This window comes from Malaya genurostris, chromosome 2 (genome assembly GCF_030247185.1).
Source record: "Malaya genurostris strain Urasoe2022 chromosome 2, Malgen_1.1, whole genome shotgun sequence".
Lineage (NCBI taxonomy): Eukaryota > Metazoa > Arthropoda > Insecta > Diptera > Culicidae > Malaya > Malaya genurostris.
In genome coordinates, this window is record NC_080571.1 from 252,776,943 (window position 1) to 252,793,642 (window position 16,700).

At 38.1% G+C, this 16,700-nt stretch overlaps 1 protein-coding gene across 2 annotated transcripts in view; it reads left to right on the plus strand.

Annotated features, from left to right (window-relative positions):
* LOC131429523 (AF4/FMR2 family member lilli) overlaps positions 1 to 16,700 on the plus strand; it is a 269,359-nt gene that overhangs the window by 26,894 nt on the left and 225,765 nt on the right. For both annotated transcript variants that reach the window (XM_058593693.1, XM_058593694.1), the window contains exon 3: positions 9,854 to 10,739. In XM_058593693.1, coding sequence (XP_058449676.1) covers positions 10,537 to 10,739 — 203 coding nt within the window. In that variant the 5' untranslated portion in view covers positions 9,854 to 10,536. The remainder of the gene's footprint in view (positions 1 to 9,853; positions 10,740 to 16,700) is intronic.

Below are 16,700 nucleotides of genomic sequence, written 5' to 3' on the forward strand. Positions count from 1 at the left end.
AAAAAAAATGTCTAGACTCATAATTTAGATAGTTTGATTTGATACTTTACCGTGTACGCCTGTATGTAACGTTGAACCACTCACCCATTTTATTGTAATATTATCATCGACCAAATGCTCTAGCATTTGTATTATCAACCAACTCTTTTGTGTTCTTAAAAATAAATTCACTGTTCTTCATTTTTCAATATACTTTAGAAGTAAAACTAATCGTCGATATAGATAAACGGTCATATTCATTGAAATTAATGTATTTCAATTTAGTTTTACATCGAGGATGGTTTTGAATCGAATTTTTTATTCAACTGATGTCCATTTCATAGTACTACTTATTTAGAAATCGTGAGATTTTCATTATTTTTTTCAGTGTATGGTAGAATGACATAATTTAACAAAAAGGATTCAGCCTTTCAAGCAGGCTACACTTACACATTTCAACACATAAAAATTGTATGGTAGAATGACATGATTCGTAGAATGACATGATTCGTAGAATGACATGATTTTACAAAATAGATTCAGCCTTTCAAGCAGGCTACACTTACACTCTCAGAAGCATTAAATTTAAACGATGTTTTAGGCGTACTGGTAATGGTGTAAGATATCATCCTTGAAATGAATTTATTGAAATTAAAAGAACGGATAAAGAATATTCTATTAAAAGAATAAGTAAAAATTGTCGAAATTTAATGAGCCCGTTAATATGCTTCGTTAGTTCAATCAATTGCATACAAGAATGCATCATGAAATTATATCCAATCATTACACCATTGCACCAAAGCTACACTAACGACCGATTCCAATTTTTGAACATTTCCTACAAAGCTCTTTTTAATAAACCAAAAATAGTCGTCTTAGTAAATATTTTTGCTAAGAAAATGGTCAAAAAAGCACTCTATATTTTGTTGTCTCATTCACACAATTTAAAAAGGCCACGCTACACACTTCGTAACTATATATTCAGTGGCGTCTCGTCCTCATGTGCACCTCGTGCACTGCACAACTGGTCACATAGGCTCTGTGAGAACTTATATGCACACATTCAATAGAGGCTTCAGTGGCTTATGCTTATGGCAGTTGAAAAGAAATTGCTGTCTCAGTTGCAACGTCGAAACGGTTCTGATATAATATCATATAAGCAGTGCACGATCCGTAAATTTGGATACGAGACGTCACTGTATATATTACTTGATTTAAGCTTTCCAAAAAGTATATGTATGTGCCGTTTGGTCTGCGACCCTGCTTCCTATTAGTAGTTAAAGTTAGTGTATATACAAGTTTAAATGTTAAATAACTTTTTAGGGAAAAGGCCAAACCGTGCACAGTCTTCAACAAAAATGTATGATTTTATGTTTTTAGTAATTGTCTCGAACATAGTAGACACTAAAAATATTTGCGAAAAAAGTTATGTACAAAAAATTGATTTTAAGTGGTTTCAAACGAAAATGCTTCATTACATATATCCTAAACTTTATGCGTTAGACCTATAGCTTCTTCGGCAAAGTTTTTTCTCGTTGGAAGTTCTACTTTGTCGAAGACATCGTTTTTCTATCTCTTAAGGAAAAAAAGTTGTTGAAATGAACGTTTATCGTAGTAGGCTCTGCACATTTTTTATTGGGATCAAATTACGAGGGATATTTTTGTGAATGAGTTCTCCAAAGGAACTATGTATATCGGATTAACGGTTTAGCAGCTAGAGAATTAAGTTCACGTTTTTGTCGATTCAAACCACTGTGATGTGTCAGGGTGACTGAGAGCGCCACAGGGTGGTGATTCCGGGAAGTTTTCGAGCAAGGTAGTAAAAAAGAGGCTTTAGTTTTGTACCACTTCATCACACATTCCACATAATGGCACGATGCTAGATTCGACCAAAACAAACTGTCACCTTCGTGGGACCGGAGGAAGAGCAACAGGCGCTCCTGGAGGCATTCATCTTTATATATATATGGTTGTTAATAGTGCCGGTCGCTATGTACGGCTTCCCAATTTGTCGCATCACAGATTACTTGACACATCAAGTACTTCTTGGCAAATTTGTCAATCTTTTTCTTCCGGTACCTTACCGCATCCAGGAGGAACTTGCCAAAGTAAAACTGCAGGTCGGGGATCTGTTCGGTGCCCGCTTTAATGCACGACTTGTCGCCCATTACGTAGCATTATCGACTGCACCAACCATTCGAGGTTCAGTTTCCTGGTGCGAGATTTGGTCGTCGTATTCTGTTTATTGGTTCGGTTCGAGCCCTTCGTTACTTCGAAGACATGAAGCCGAACACGCTTAATTGTCTGCTGGACGAACCAGACGAAAGAGTTAACCTTCATAGCTACGTCCCGAATCGAACGGTTTAAACTGCGCTCCTCCATCTATCTTGAGTTCACGGGGTTGCATTCCTTGCTTTTCCTGAGACTCACGAGATTATTTATTCAAAAGTGGTATTTAAGAAAAATATTCCGCCAGTCTTTGTTAGAAAATGTTGAAACTGGAACTAGAAGAAACCAATTAGGCTGTAGTCCTCATTTATTACTAATTGTATTATAATTAATATTTCAATTGATTTTTCTACACAAAATACTTTATTTGCAAGTAATGAAAGAAATTGATAAAATCCGATAAAGAATTGTTTTGTTACAATTCTGATCAGCTTTGTACGCTCAGAAGATGCCATCAGAGACGGGTCTGAAGCAAAATTTCAAATCGATCAAATCTAAGCGACTCATCAATTTGTTTCGAAACGCAAACACAACCAACCGCATTTCCATCACAATTCAATTGATAATAGAGATGATGATGATGATGATGATGATGATAAAGAAGCGTCATGTGGTGGTTTCAAGTCACCAATCATACACTCCAACCCCATACCGAAGATATCATTACATGTCTAATGAGTACGCTCTGGAACCTCCTCCCAAACGCAGCGCTTCCGTCTTTTGTGCGAAAAGAATGACAAAAAAAAATCTTCGTATCTGTATGAGCAGAAGCAGCCCCCGAAGGGAAATGCAAATTGAAAACTGACTACATATAATTATAGATAAAAATCCCGGTTGCCCACTCGCGGAGCTGTGAAGTCGGAATTTGCACCGCATACCGCGCGCCGGGAGGGGAAATGAAAAGTGGAAACTCCACCACATTTCAGTGCACGGTTGGAGGGTTGGGTGGTGAAGAAAATAAACGAAAACGAAAATCAACATCACCTTGCGCGGTTCTCCAGAGCAAAAAAAAAAACAAGTAAAAAATCGTTTTCCCAGTATTCTTACAGCCATCGAAAGAATAGGTAAAATCGTAAGCCGCCTCACATAACCATGGAGCATGGATGGCGCAAACGTGGCACGAAGGCATTGTGCAGACGGTGCGGAGAGAGGGGTTACTCTTTTATATATTTTTTTTGTTTGCCATCCTTTCTGGTTGGCGGAAACAAATGGAAAATGAAGTGCAGTGAAACGTGAACTGATGATGGCGAAATTTTATCGCACCACCAGCAGAGCCGGGGTTAGCCGAACTGGTTTCCGATGCGAACATTTTCGACCCAGTAGGGATTTGCAATAAGTCAAGCCACGATCACGAAAGCTTTTAGTAGTGCCTTCGAAGAAATGGTGGGGGCGGAAAATCCAGTGGCAACAATCGACACGAGTACCTTGTAAAAAAATTTGTCGTTTTTTCAAGTTGCTAAGATCGTCCGGTAGGCAGGCAGGCAGGCAGGCAATGAGAGAGCGAAAGAAATTCCGAATTGTTCGGTTTCTGCTACAACTTGGTTCTTGGTTTAGGAAAGGTTGAAGCAGAGAAATTAAGATTCAAGGGATTTCAATGTGGGGTAATGAACTGAAACAGCGATTATGTAATTCATTAGGGGGGATTTTTTAATCTCTGCCACTCTTTTCCGTGGGGTTGATGTGGGCTGTACTCTGCAATACGAAGAAAATCGGCAAACATTCCTGCCATGTTTCCAATTTCGGTTGTGGCATTTCTCACCAACATAATTCGCAAAAAAAAGTTGGTGAGACCCAAACCTTCCTCAGCGTAGAACGTTTCGCTAGTCAAATCGATTAATATCCACTACCGTTGAAAGAACCGACCAAATGATTGAATTAATTGCTGATTTCAGTCTTGTAGGATGAATTTTTTATTTATTTTGCTAAAAGTAACTAAGGTGTTATGCTGTAATATCAGATCTGTGGCTCAGAGTATGAGGCAGTGGTCTCGCAAGCCAGTTGTCGTATGTTCGAGCCTCAACTTGGAAGGATTCTTAGTGTCCGTAGAATCCTAGTACTAGTCATGCAACTGTTCTGTATGCTTATGAATCGACCGCAAAATGCCTTCTAGCAGTTCAACAGAAACCGCTTGGCAGACGCAAAGTTTCTGTTATTCGTAAAAGACTTTTTGTCTACACGGAACGACCGAAATTAGCTCTGCCCCTAATTCGTATTACTGTTTTTGAATTAGTTGATTTTAACAACAAAATTTCCAAAATAATTAAAAAATTAGAGTTTACTTTGCTGAAAAAACTCTTATTTGTAGAGAATGAGTTTAGTTGGCGAATATCCTGTACACAAACCAGCAATATTTCAATCCAACACGAAATTCTCATTAACAACTAATTTTATTATTAAAATCAGAAAATTTATTTCTGTTTATCTATCACCATCATTACTGAAGGACAGCACAAAGAAAACAAAAATGAAATTGGTTTTTATTAACAAGTTTGTTAGCCAAAAACTCATGAGAAATGTAAAAGCAAAACAAGCCATTGAAAAGCTAGAAAGGACAGTCTTGTTGAAACTGCTTGCAAATTGTTTAGATGTTTTTCGCATGTGTTACGATATATAAATTTCAAAATCGATTTGTAAAAATGACATAAACTCTTAGTGGAAAGTGTAGTGTGCCATCTAGTGGCTAGTAGTCATTAATTAGATAACGTTTTTTCGGTGACAGAGCGCCATATAGCTGCAAATTGCAGAAACCAATTCAACCATTTATGTTGGTTGAAAACAACGTTTAATTTCTCTAATTCAACTAAAAAATTAGTTGAATGGATATGAAGTGTGCCTTAGCTAAGAAATGAGAGGACGTTCAATTGGCGAATGCAACTAAAAATAGTCATTTCAACAAATATTTTATTATTATTAAGGGAATTAGAATTAAAAAATCTAAATTAGCAAAAGTAAGATTTTTTTAGTTGTCTCAAAAAATAACTAACTAAAATTAGAAAATCAACTAATTTTTTCGCCAAGATGCCGATTTCGGTCTTTCCGTGTAGTGGTTTGTGCTAAGCGCGCATGATTGTAAAAACTGTCCCAGAAAGTATGGACGCACTTTAATTTCGCTGTAAATAATTCACAAGTGTTAGATATTCAAATTTTATTCGATATACTGATAATATTAGACTACAACAACAGATTACTATTCTCAACATTAGCTACTTAGCCATTGTAGACTAGCTGGCACTCCTTCTTGCGAACGTTCCTCATTGAATTCCGTACAGACTTCTTGGTGACAAGTTTTGACACTTTTTTCCATTCTTTTTCGAACTGTTGAATAGTTTCGGCTGCCGAGACATGTTTCCTAAGATGTGCCTTCGTTAATGCCCAAAATTCCTCAATTGGTCGAAGTTGTGGGCAATTTGGTGTATTCATGTCTTTTGGGACGAAAGTGACATTTTTGGTAGTATACCATTCTACCGTTGATTTCGAGTAGTGGCAAGAAGCAAGATCTTGCCATAAGACAACAGGATCCTTGTGGCTTCGAATCATGGGTAGAAGTCGTTTTTGTAAACATTCCTTGATGTATATTTCGCTGTTCATTGAAGCAGTGGTGATGAAGGGTTTCGAAATCTTACCGCTGCTACAAATTGCTTGCCGGACCATAGCTTTCTTACCAAATTTTTCGACTTCAATCGATGTCTCGGACTGGTTTAACACTTGCCCTTCTCGCACCGTATAATATTGTGGTCCCGGAAAGGATTTGAAATCGGGTTCACGTAGGTTTCGTCGTCCATGATTATGCAGTTCAAATTTCCAGCAAGAATCGTATTGTACAGCTTTCGAACCCTCGGCCTGATCGATGCTTCTTGTTTCAGATTACGTTTTGGTTGTTTCTGCTTCTTAAAGGTTCGAAGATTCAAACGTTCTTTAGCACGAAGAACATTTGCCTTCGAAGTGCCCACTTTTTTGGCCACATCCCGAACTGAAACCTCCTTCTTTTGCTCGAACACCTTCAGTATACGTTTATCCAACTGAGGGTTAGCAGGACCTTTTTTTTGACATTGATAAAGCCCAGCATACTGTTTGCTTTATTGATTATTGTGCTATAATGCTCCACAAATGTTAGTTTGGAGTCCATGAATCTCGTACAATTTTACTTTTTTCTACTATTTGATTTCCTAAAAATATGTCTACAGAATGGGTTTCGTTTTTCCTACTGAAAGTTATTGAGTTGCATTTTTTTACATTGAGTTGAAGTACGACTTTTGCAGCACCAAATGTGGAATAGATTGATTTCGTTCTGGAATATTACAGTGTCGTTGATATTTTTAATTTCCATGAAGAGTTTCATGTCGTCTGCATATATAAGCACTTTTAGATTTTTGAGTATGAAAGAAATGTCGTTTATATTTAAAATGAAAAGAAGAGGCCCTAGGTGAGAGCCCTGAGGTACGCCAGATGTTACATTAATTGGCTCAGAGTTTATGTTTTGGAAGCGAACTACTTGTACACGATTCGTTAAGTATGATTCAAGCCATTCCAGAAGGCTATGTTCTATGCCATAATTTTGTAGTTTGTATAGAAGTAATGGTGTGTCAGTACGGTCGAAAGCTTTACTAAAGTCGGTGTAAAGAGTTTCTACGTGGTTGCCAGTGTCCATTGCGTTCAGAGTGAATGTCACAAATTCAAGGAGATTTGTTGTAGTTGGGCGGCCTTTGAAAAAGCCATACTGTTTGTTAGTTATTACGTTCTTCAGTTGTTGAAAAAGTTTTCCGTTAACAATTTTTTCAAATGATTTTGGAATGCAAGAGATAAAGGCTATTCCACGGTAGTTCCGAATGTTAGATTTTGCACCATATTTAAATATTGGTACAAGAAAAGAATATTTACATGCTCTAAGAAAAGTACATTTATTAAGTGATAAGTTAAAAAGTAGTTGTAGTGGTAGTGTGAGTTCTTCAGCTAGATGTTTTAAGAATATTAGTGCTATACTGTCCGGGTTTTCAGTGCTGTCGAAATGTCATGTTCTGATAGATAGTTTACAGAGATTGAGTTGGAAAATGCAGGTATGAAAGAAAAGTATTCACGGTCACCGTCAGTTTCTGAATACGATGTATATACTTCTTGAAAAAAGTTTGCAAATTGTTTGCAGATTTCTGTACTATTTTGTTCGTCGAGATGCATTTGAGATGGAAAATTGTTGCTTTTAGTTTAGTTTTCGTGTAGTTAAAAAAATTCTTAGGACAAGTCTTTATTTCGTTTTCAATTTTGCGTTTCTATTTTTCATGTGCTGCATTTATGGCTATTTTGAGTTGATTGCAGAGGTCTATGTAATTTTGAATGTAATGTGTCACTTTTTTCTTGTTTGTAAATTGTGAATTGAAATATTTAACTAAAATTAGAAATACCCTATGATGCCTATCTTAGAGCCTAAGCAGTGTGCCTTCAAAATTAGATTATCAAATAAAAAAATAATTTGATTTATGGTTTCCATCGCAATCTGAGCCTAAAAATTTTTTTAGGACTTCGTTCATTGAACAGACGTGTTTCAAGAAAATTACCACAATTCAAACAGTGATAAATAATAGTGAGACAATTTGTTGTACGATGCCCGAAGCTCTGGCAAGGACGGTATTGTGTTAGGTTCGCAATGCCATAATGCCGTTTATAATTTACCCATCGAACTGAAATTTCAACATTCACTTCCGGAAGGAACAATGGAAGCTCAGTTCAAAATGTTTTTAAATTGTAGGCATAGATTGTTTTTTCCAGATTGGTTTTCCAGAGCGACAAACGTCCATTTTAGTTTTTTTAAAAGAATTTTGTCTTGTGTCGCTTAAATTCGATTTTGAAAGAGTGTCGTTTGAGTTGTTAGCGGGAATCGGTTTTACGGGAGGAGAGTTGTTCCTTATCGGCTAATTTTCTTATTTATATACCGAGATTCCCGAAAAGTACTTCAATCTCAAACTAGCAGCCTAGTATAATGTTCTTTTGATGAACATGAACTCTCGCCGATGATAACGCAAATAGGTGAATAATTTGTTGCTATTTAATTGCGGTAATTTTGAATTTGTTGCTCAATTTTTTTCTAAGTTCCTCGCTAAATTCATATGAAGTTAGCGAAGGCCCTCCTCCAAATATGCTTCAAAACAAATCGAAGCTCCGTGAATAATTTGTTGCTAATTTGTTTTTAATTAGTTACGATTTTTGAATTTAATTTTGAATTTGTTGCACAATTTTTTTTTAATTTTTTTGAGTACTTCGGTAATTTTTTTTGAAGTTCACGAAGACCCCCTTTCAAATATGCTTCAAAACAAATCGAATCTCAGTGAATAATTTGTTGCTAATATGTTTTTAATTAGCTACGATAATTTTGAATTTGTTGCACAATTTTGTTTTTTTGGGTTCTTCGCTAAGTTTATATGAAGTTAACGAAGCCCCCTTTCAAATATGCTTCAAAAAATCGAAGCGCAGTTAATAATTTGTTGCTAATTAGTTACGGTAATTTTGAATTTGTTGCTCAATTTTTTTTAGTAGTTCGCTAAGTTTGTATGAAATTAGCGAAGCCCCCTGCCCCTCCAAATATGCTTCAAAACAAATCGAATCCCAGTGAATAATTTGTTGTTAATTAATTACGGTAATTTTGAATTTGTTGCTCAATTTTTTTTGTTTGTTTTAGTACTTTGCTAAGTTCATATGAAGTTAGCAAAGCCCCCTCCCAAATATGCTTGAAAACAAATCGAAGCTCAGTGAATAATTTGTTGTTAATAAGTTACGATACTTTTGATACATTTTTTTTAATTTTTTTTAATACTTCGCTAAATTTATATGAAGTTAGCGAAGTCCCCCTTTCAAATATGCTTAAAAACAAGTCGAAGCGCAGTGAATGATTTGTTGCTAATTAGTTACGGTAATTTTGAATTTGTTGCTCATTTAAAAAAAATATTTTTGAGTACTTCGCTAAGTTCGCTTTGTTCAATGTTCTTTTTGACATGGGATATTTGCTTAACACCTTAAAAACTCCTAAACAAATTAGCAATTTGAACCAATTTTAAAAGCTGGAAATTTTTTTCTCGCAATCTGGAAAAAACGGGAAAATTGAAATCGGCAATCGATTTGCCACCCTGCTAATTCTACTTCTACGGTCACACAATGATCCTACGCATTTCTGGCCTTTCTGCTTTAGCCTTGTGACATTGCTCGTAAGATGTACCGTCCAATTGAGAAGTACTGAGCCACCATGATTATTATGGATGGATAGGTAATTTTTGAAAAACACTACTTTGTTGGCAATCCAAGTACTAAAATTTAATATTATTCCGAAAAAAATATCGCTTTGTTACTAATCGATTTATTGAAAGATTTCGACATTCCTAGTAGCATTCGAAACTCACACACCCTGCATCTATAATAAACGATAACGGAAGTGAATAAAAAACGCCTTTCTTTACATGTTTTAGGAATACTATTGTACATCGAATACTGCCCTATACTATTGTTTTGCACCCGGCACATTCGATCGCCAGTCACACCTACGCCTCTCCCTCACCCATTGACCCCACCCCGGAGTGGTGCACATCAAGTCACCACCATAAAAACCGTTCGTCCCAATTATTCATTTGGTCTTCGTTTTTTTTTCTCTCACTTCCTTTTTCAGAAATCCCCAGAGCGACGTCAAGATGCGAACAGATGCACTCGTCGACATCATCGAACCGACCGAACTACTACTGACAGCTGAAGCAGGGGCAACGACGTCCACCGGCAACAGCCGGCTACGGTTGTGGTCAGGAGCAGCAGTGGCATCGCGGTGCCAGCAAAATTGCGACCGCTCGCACTAGTAGCAGAGTGTGTATCAGTTGTGTGTTTTCTGTTCTGCCTTTTAATATTTTTTTTGTGCCGCCGCCTGTCCTACCTTACACGAAACTGGGGCAGATTTTTCTCATCCCCCCCTGTTCGGTGGTCTCCCGTGTTCCGTACTGGTCTTGTCATACCGTGTGTGTGTGCTAGCAGGATATACGGAATTTGAGTTCAAGTGAAACGAAAAAATATCCGAGAAAAATCAAACCAACTACCGGTTTCTAGTTGGTGGAAGCAGTTTAAGGTTTGAGTTCCTTTACGGCATCGACCAGGGGCAGTGTGGAGGAAAATAAGCATTAATCCCTTATCTGTAAGGAAGAAGAAGAAGAAGAAGCAAAAATTTCTCAACTCTTGTTAAGCTGCAGAACAAACAATCAAACTCTTCCAGCGGAAGCCAGCCTCAGTTCTGGCCAAAGCAGACGGTATGATAATCAAGGACGGAAAGACTCGCTTTCCGTTGTAATATATAGTGCAAGATGAGCAATGAAAAGCGGTAGGAACCTGTACTCGTTCAGTTCAGTAGCAGGTGGTGGTGGTACGTTTGCCGCGTCCGGTACCGCTTCGGGAGCAGGAGCAGGAAATAGTTTGCCAGGATCGTCGTTATCGTCGTCTTTGTCCTCTACGTCGCTGCAGTCGACGGGAGGCGGAGGAGGTGATTCGGATATGAAAAAATCGCAGAAACCAAGGTACGTACGGGACGGCATTTCGAACGCAGTGATTGGTATTCGGAATGAGATTTTTTTTCTTCCATTCATCCGGTTTCGGATGGAACCGGAAAGGGATTATCGTGAATGACCCCCGAACGGGATAGCGATAGGAAATTTTCCAATTACAATGGAGTAGTTAGGCCGTAACACTGCTACGTCAGTGAATGTGATTTCACTGATCCGAAACGTAGCGTTCTGACCCAGAAGGGTTATTTTGTAAACTGATATGCATTTTACTGATGGTCTGAATTCGATTTAGAAGGAGTGCTGTTTTCTTTCATCAAAACCTGTTGACGTCAACTCACAGGTAATAAATTATTTTTCAGTGGCTTATTATGTTGCTCCACTCGTGATTGTTTGTGTTGGTTTCGTTGTAGTGTCTGTCAAACACTGTGTTGTTGTTGTTTTTGTTATTACTGCTGCAGTAGCAGCTGTTGTTATTGGTACGATGACGAGTGGAACAAGAAAAGAAAAATGAAAGTGAGCACTAGTTGCTATCGCTACCATTGTGAGTGTGTGTTGCACTTGACGCTTTTCTTTTCACGCGTGGTTCGCGTCTTCTTGTGTTCGATGCATCTCATGCGAACGACTTCGGTGCACACTAGTCCCATTATTCGTGTGTGTGTGGTCGCTACAATCAGCCACATCCAGAAATATTAAAAAAGTAAGACGATAAAGCTTGATAATAGTGAAATAATGCCTTAGAGAGTTGATTTCTCTACCAAAAACCAGGTTACAATTTTCAGCTTGGTCAACCGAAAACTTAATTCCATGATGCTTACGTCATTTCAGCCGATCTAATCAAACTAGTGATTTTATGTGCGATCCGCTCCGACAGCAGTTTTTCTGAGTAGTTGGCTCAGTGCTGCATCTTGCTATCTGCCATGTGTTGCTCACGCGAAATGGTATGCTGAGATATGATGTTGTAATATGAGATATTTCGTTCCTTTGAAGGGTACTAAATGTTGACCTATGGATAGTAATTTTCAACTATGATACGGCTATTGAAAAACTCAATAACAGATCTGGTTGCAAAGAAGACCGTACTCGGTCTAAAAGTCATCGTTTTGCTTTTCTCACATAGAAAGGTAATAGAATTGCTGGAAAACCCGACTTTTGATCGAAGCTCCGGAGACCCCTAGTGCTATATACCATTCGACTCAGCTCGATGAGATAGAAAAATGTCTGTTTTTTTATTATCGCCTTCAAAGTACTCTCCTTCTGCGGTAATACATGCATGCCAACGCTTGATCCAATTGTCCATACAAGTTTTATAGGCCGCTGAAGGTATGGCCTTTAGTTCACGCAGAGAAATCTCTTTTATGGTCTCTATGGTCTAAAAACGCGTTCCCCGCAATGGCAATTTGAGTCTGGGGAAGAGGAAAAAGTCACACGGGGCCATATCTGGAGAGTACGATGCTTGGTTGATGATATTGGTTGAGTTTTTGGCCAAAAACTGCGACACAATCAACGCTGTGCCAACGTTTTTGGCACCAGCCGAGAAGCGACGCGTTTCAACCCCAAAACATCAGTTAAAATGTGTTCGGCTGATCCATAAGAGATGCCCAACAACACAGCAATCTCTCTAATCGGTACAGAACGATTTTGCAACACGATTTGCTTCGCCGATTCAATGTTTTCTTCAGTAACAGATGTTGTTGGGCGGCCAGGGATCTCATCATGATCCAAGCTTGTACGACCACCTTTGAAGCGTTTATACCACTCGTATGCCTGTGTTTTTCCTAGACACGATTCACCAAAGACCTTTTTTAACATTTTCAACGTTTCGGAACACTTAAATCCATTTGCAACACAAAATTGCACGCACGTTGTTCTAAATTTTCATCCATTATAAAAATCGCCACACGAAAAATTTTCAACTTCTTTGTATAAACGCCAAACAAAAACTAATCGTACGATATGCGTCAAAATTTGACAGAATGTGTATAAAAGTGTTGCCAACGTTGAGAGAATAAAAGTTTACCGTTTGGACAAGCGCAGGAATTTTAAAATGAAAATTCCGGTTCTTTTTGATCATAAGGTATGTGTACATTTTTCAAAAACTGTTTTCACCGCTCCACCAAAGCAATTTAATGGCAAGGTTTTGCTTAGCCCAATTTAAAATAATGTTTATGGCTCTAATCGGTGCACAGTGGTGAACAAAGAATTAAAAACGCGACTTTACTCAACAATTTCATAAAAATCTTTGTAAAAATTGTCGAAGCAGGTATTTCTTATGCAAAAACTGCCGTAGAATCGATTGATGGTAATTAGAATAACCGAAAAAAGTTCTATTGATCGGTGTTTGGGTTAATTATGGTAAACCAAGACAGCTCTATGTTACGCATATAACCTCATAAATTAATTACCAGATAGTTGCCATGATCCCATGAATCGTGCTACATCGATTTACTCAAAATTTTCTCTCAAACTTAATTCTAAGTTTAATTCTGCTTTACAATCCTGAGACAGATTCAATGCGACCTATCAATAGTGGTCGATATTGCGTAGAAAACTTCAGTGATCCATTTACATATCATGGAAATGACAGTACCAGCTTGTTTTAACCCGTTTTAGCCCAATTTATTTCATAAATCGTATGATTGGTTGAACTTTCTTTCGCATTCCGAAAAGAGCCTGATTGCGGTTGCGATTGTTTATTTGATTGATAACTCTAATTCTCCGCCCAACAGTTCAATTTGAACCGCTAAACAAACGCAAAGTTCACAGAATTTATGTTACTCTTAGGCGGAGATGGCGGTTCAATTTGAACTGTTTTAAGTACTGATGAGCCGAAGGCGAAATGTGAAACGAAATATGTACTTTTACCAAAAACCCCTAAATGATGTCTAGAGGATTCTGTCAAGAACTTGTTTTTTTTAAATTGAATAAAATCATAAACTTTCTTTGGGTATAGGCTACCATAACCTTTTCAATTTGTAAACGGTTATGTCAAGTTATCATAGATTTAAATGTGACAATCCTGCACGCTATACAAAATTGAACAAAGTAAGCTGTGTGCTAGGCGGTGGTGTTTTCTTCTTCCGTCCCAGCACGTACCGATGCGTACCGGTTTTGCATAATTTTGTTTGACAGTGTGAAAGTTTTGACACTCATCGCCCTATGATATCGGAATCGGAATTCGGATCTGGATGAAATTGCACAGTATCTTCTTAAAGAAGGAGAGCTTTAATTTGATTAATGTTTTGTGAAAATTGGTTTATCCGTTGTTGAGAAATCAAGGTGAGTTCCGTTTATGGTGCTTTTCTTCACTGTTACCGGTGCTTTCGGAAGCGGAAACTGGGGACTAGTAGTCCCAAAGTAGATTTATATATCCACTAACTAACAAGGTCTCGATTTCTTCACATTTCGCTTTCGGCTCATCAGCGAAACGTGAAGAAATCGAATCTAAAAATTTACTTTTTGTGCAAACCTAAAACCCCCAAATGTAACTAGGTCTGCCAACCAGTTTACCAGTAAGTTTTATAAAAAAATGCACCTTGTTTCGCCATCACTTGTGAAAAAATACTCACTTATCGCGCTGTAATATAGGAACCGGAAATTGGATCTGGATCAACTTTTCGGAGACCTTTTAAAGAATTTCAAGACCTTTTATTTGCCTCTCAGCTTATAAAAATCTGTTAAGAATTTCTGACGAAATTGAGTGCGCATTTTCTTATAATACCGGAACCGGAAGTTAGATAAAGATAAAATTCAATAGCAAGCTATTGGACCATAAGACCTTTCAATTGAATCTGAGCTTGTGAAAATCGGTTCAGCCATCTCTGAGAAAATCGAGAGACATTTATTTGTCACATACACACCGGAAGTACTGTAAAACCGTTCATTTGAATATAAATTTATGGAAATCAAATTTGTTCACTATCTAACGAGGAAAGCAGATTGAAAAAATACCGTGCTAATGATGTACACCTATGAAGTGAACACCACGAAAAAGTTACCACTGAGACGAGACTCGAACCCGTAACTAGCTCCTATCTGGGGTAATCGGATAGGAGTTAGCTACGAGTTCCGTCTCTGCGGTAGTTTTTTCACGGTTTGTTCATTTAATTGTTTGTATTCGCTTGCCTTTTTTTAAAACTGTTTACCTCGTTAGAAATTGATCAAATTTGAAAACTTGCACAAGGCGGTTCTATGTTACGTCTTAACAAGATTAAAACAAACCGTTGTGGAAATCAGTCTAACCCGTTCAGAATTTTTAATCACTGTTTCCGGTACTTTCGGAAACGGAACCTGAAGTGAAATGCGGTGCTAAATCCTTACACCTGTTCAGCAGTTTATTTGGAACTGTTGATTGGCATAACAGTTCAACGTAAACTGTTTGGCACTGACTGTGTCGAAGACGACACATCAAGTAAATAAAACCGTTGCCAATTCGGTTTCTGTAGGTGTATCATCTCGTTGTGTTTTGCTATTCCAGTTTGCTGAGAGAATCGAAATATTACTCTATACCTCTAACCTCTGCCGTTCGGTGGTTACCCTGCTTGCTTGTGACCTTCATATTTCGCCGTGCTGTAACTTTTTTGCTCATGCCAGTCGTTTGGTTGTTCATATGCAAATGAGTTTTCACAGTAGCTAGGGACTGCCCAGAATTGAGTGTTTTGGGATTTTGGGATCAAACATACTCAACGATATGTCGTCGATTGAACAGGCACTTTTTTTTTGGAAGGACACAGTAATTTGAAAGTGATTGTAAGGTTTCCAAATTTGGTAAGTTTCAAGTCGTTACACCAATTTCAACAGTTGAACGATTCGAACATCCTACAGTAAATCATCAATGAAATGAAGTCTCATGTGAGCTTCTTATTTAATAAACTTCTACTTGGTTTCTACTACACATCAAAGCACGGTTCAAGTAATCCATTTTGAACCCATTTCTTTCCGGCCTCTCACCACAACATCGCCTAATAAATCGGCTGATTGGGCTTAACCATGAAACTTTTATTTATATCTATCAAACCGTACGAGGTCTTAACATTTTTCAGCAACTTCGTCCGTTTTGGAACGCTTCCCGCCAGTGGTGCTCCACCCGCTGGAAGCCCACCAAGAACTTGGTAAGCAACAGCACGGCATTCCCAAATTGCCTTTCAGCTACAGATGTGGCTTGAGCCGTCGAATAAAACGAAAATTCAATAAAACGGTGATCCAAATAAATTTCCTTCCTCCTGCAGACCAATGCGATGGGAGAACTTTCAGCAGCAGTTTCACTAATCGATTGAGGGTGGCCTTTCTTCAGTTTTTCGTCGTCATCGCACCAAACTTCATACACATCTCCATCTTTCTCCGTAACCGTCGTCCTGGCGATGGACGAACTTCTGTTTAAGCTTTCTTGTAAGTATAAAACTATGGTGTAAAGGAAGGATTTCTGTGCATTTTCTCGTTCTTCTAGCTAACATGCTTGGTTGGGAAATGGAAAGGATGAAGTCACCGAGATAAGAGGCGACGCTTTGCATGTGTCGGAACTGTTTGGCTTTCTATTTAAGGCCGGGATCTTTTATGGAATTAATGCTGTGTTCAGCAGCAATGAATAAATTAGCATGCGAAATCGATGCGTCGTTTCGCTTCCGCTATTGAAAGCCAACGTTATGCTCAGAGCAAAAGTTCTGGTTGCGTTCAGTTCTCTCTACGCTCACTTGCAGAGTGTCCTGTGGTAGAGTCAACAATTTCAGCAAACAGACTGCAACATATTTCTCATGAAACAGTTTGTGAAATGTCACCGTTTTGTTGTTCCATGATGTTTACCGGATCAACAGTAATCACCCACCTGTCAAGCAATCAACATCCAACCAACAAACAATCAATTGAATTAACAACACCCCCAGCAATCGTTGGTGTCCGCACTCAAATCTGCTGAAACCGCATTACCTATTCCATCCGGTTCAGCGGGAGCCTTAAAAATGGAATCATCCACCGTATAAT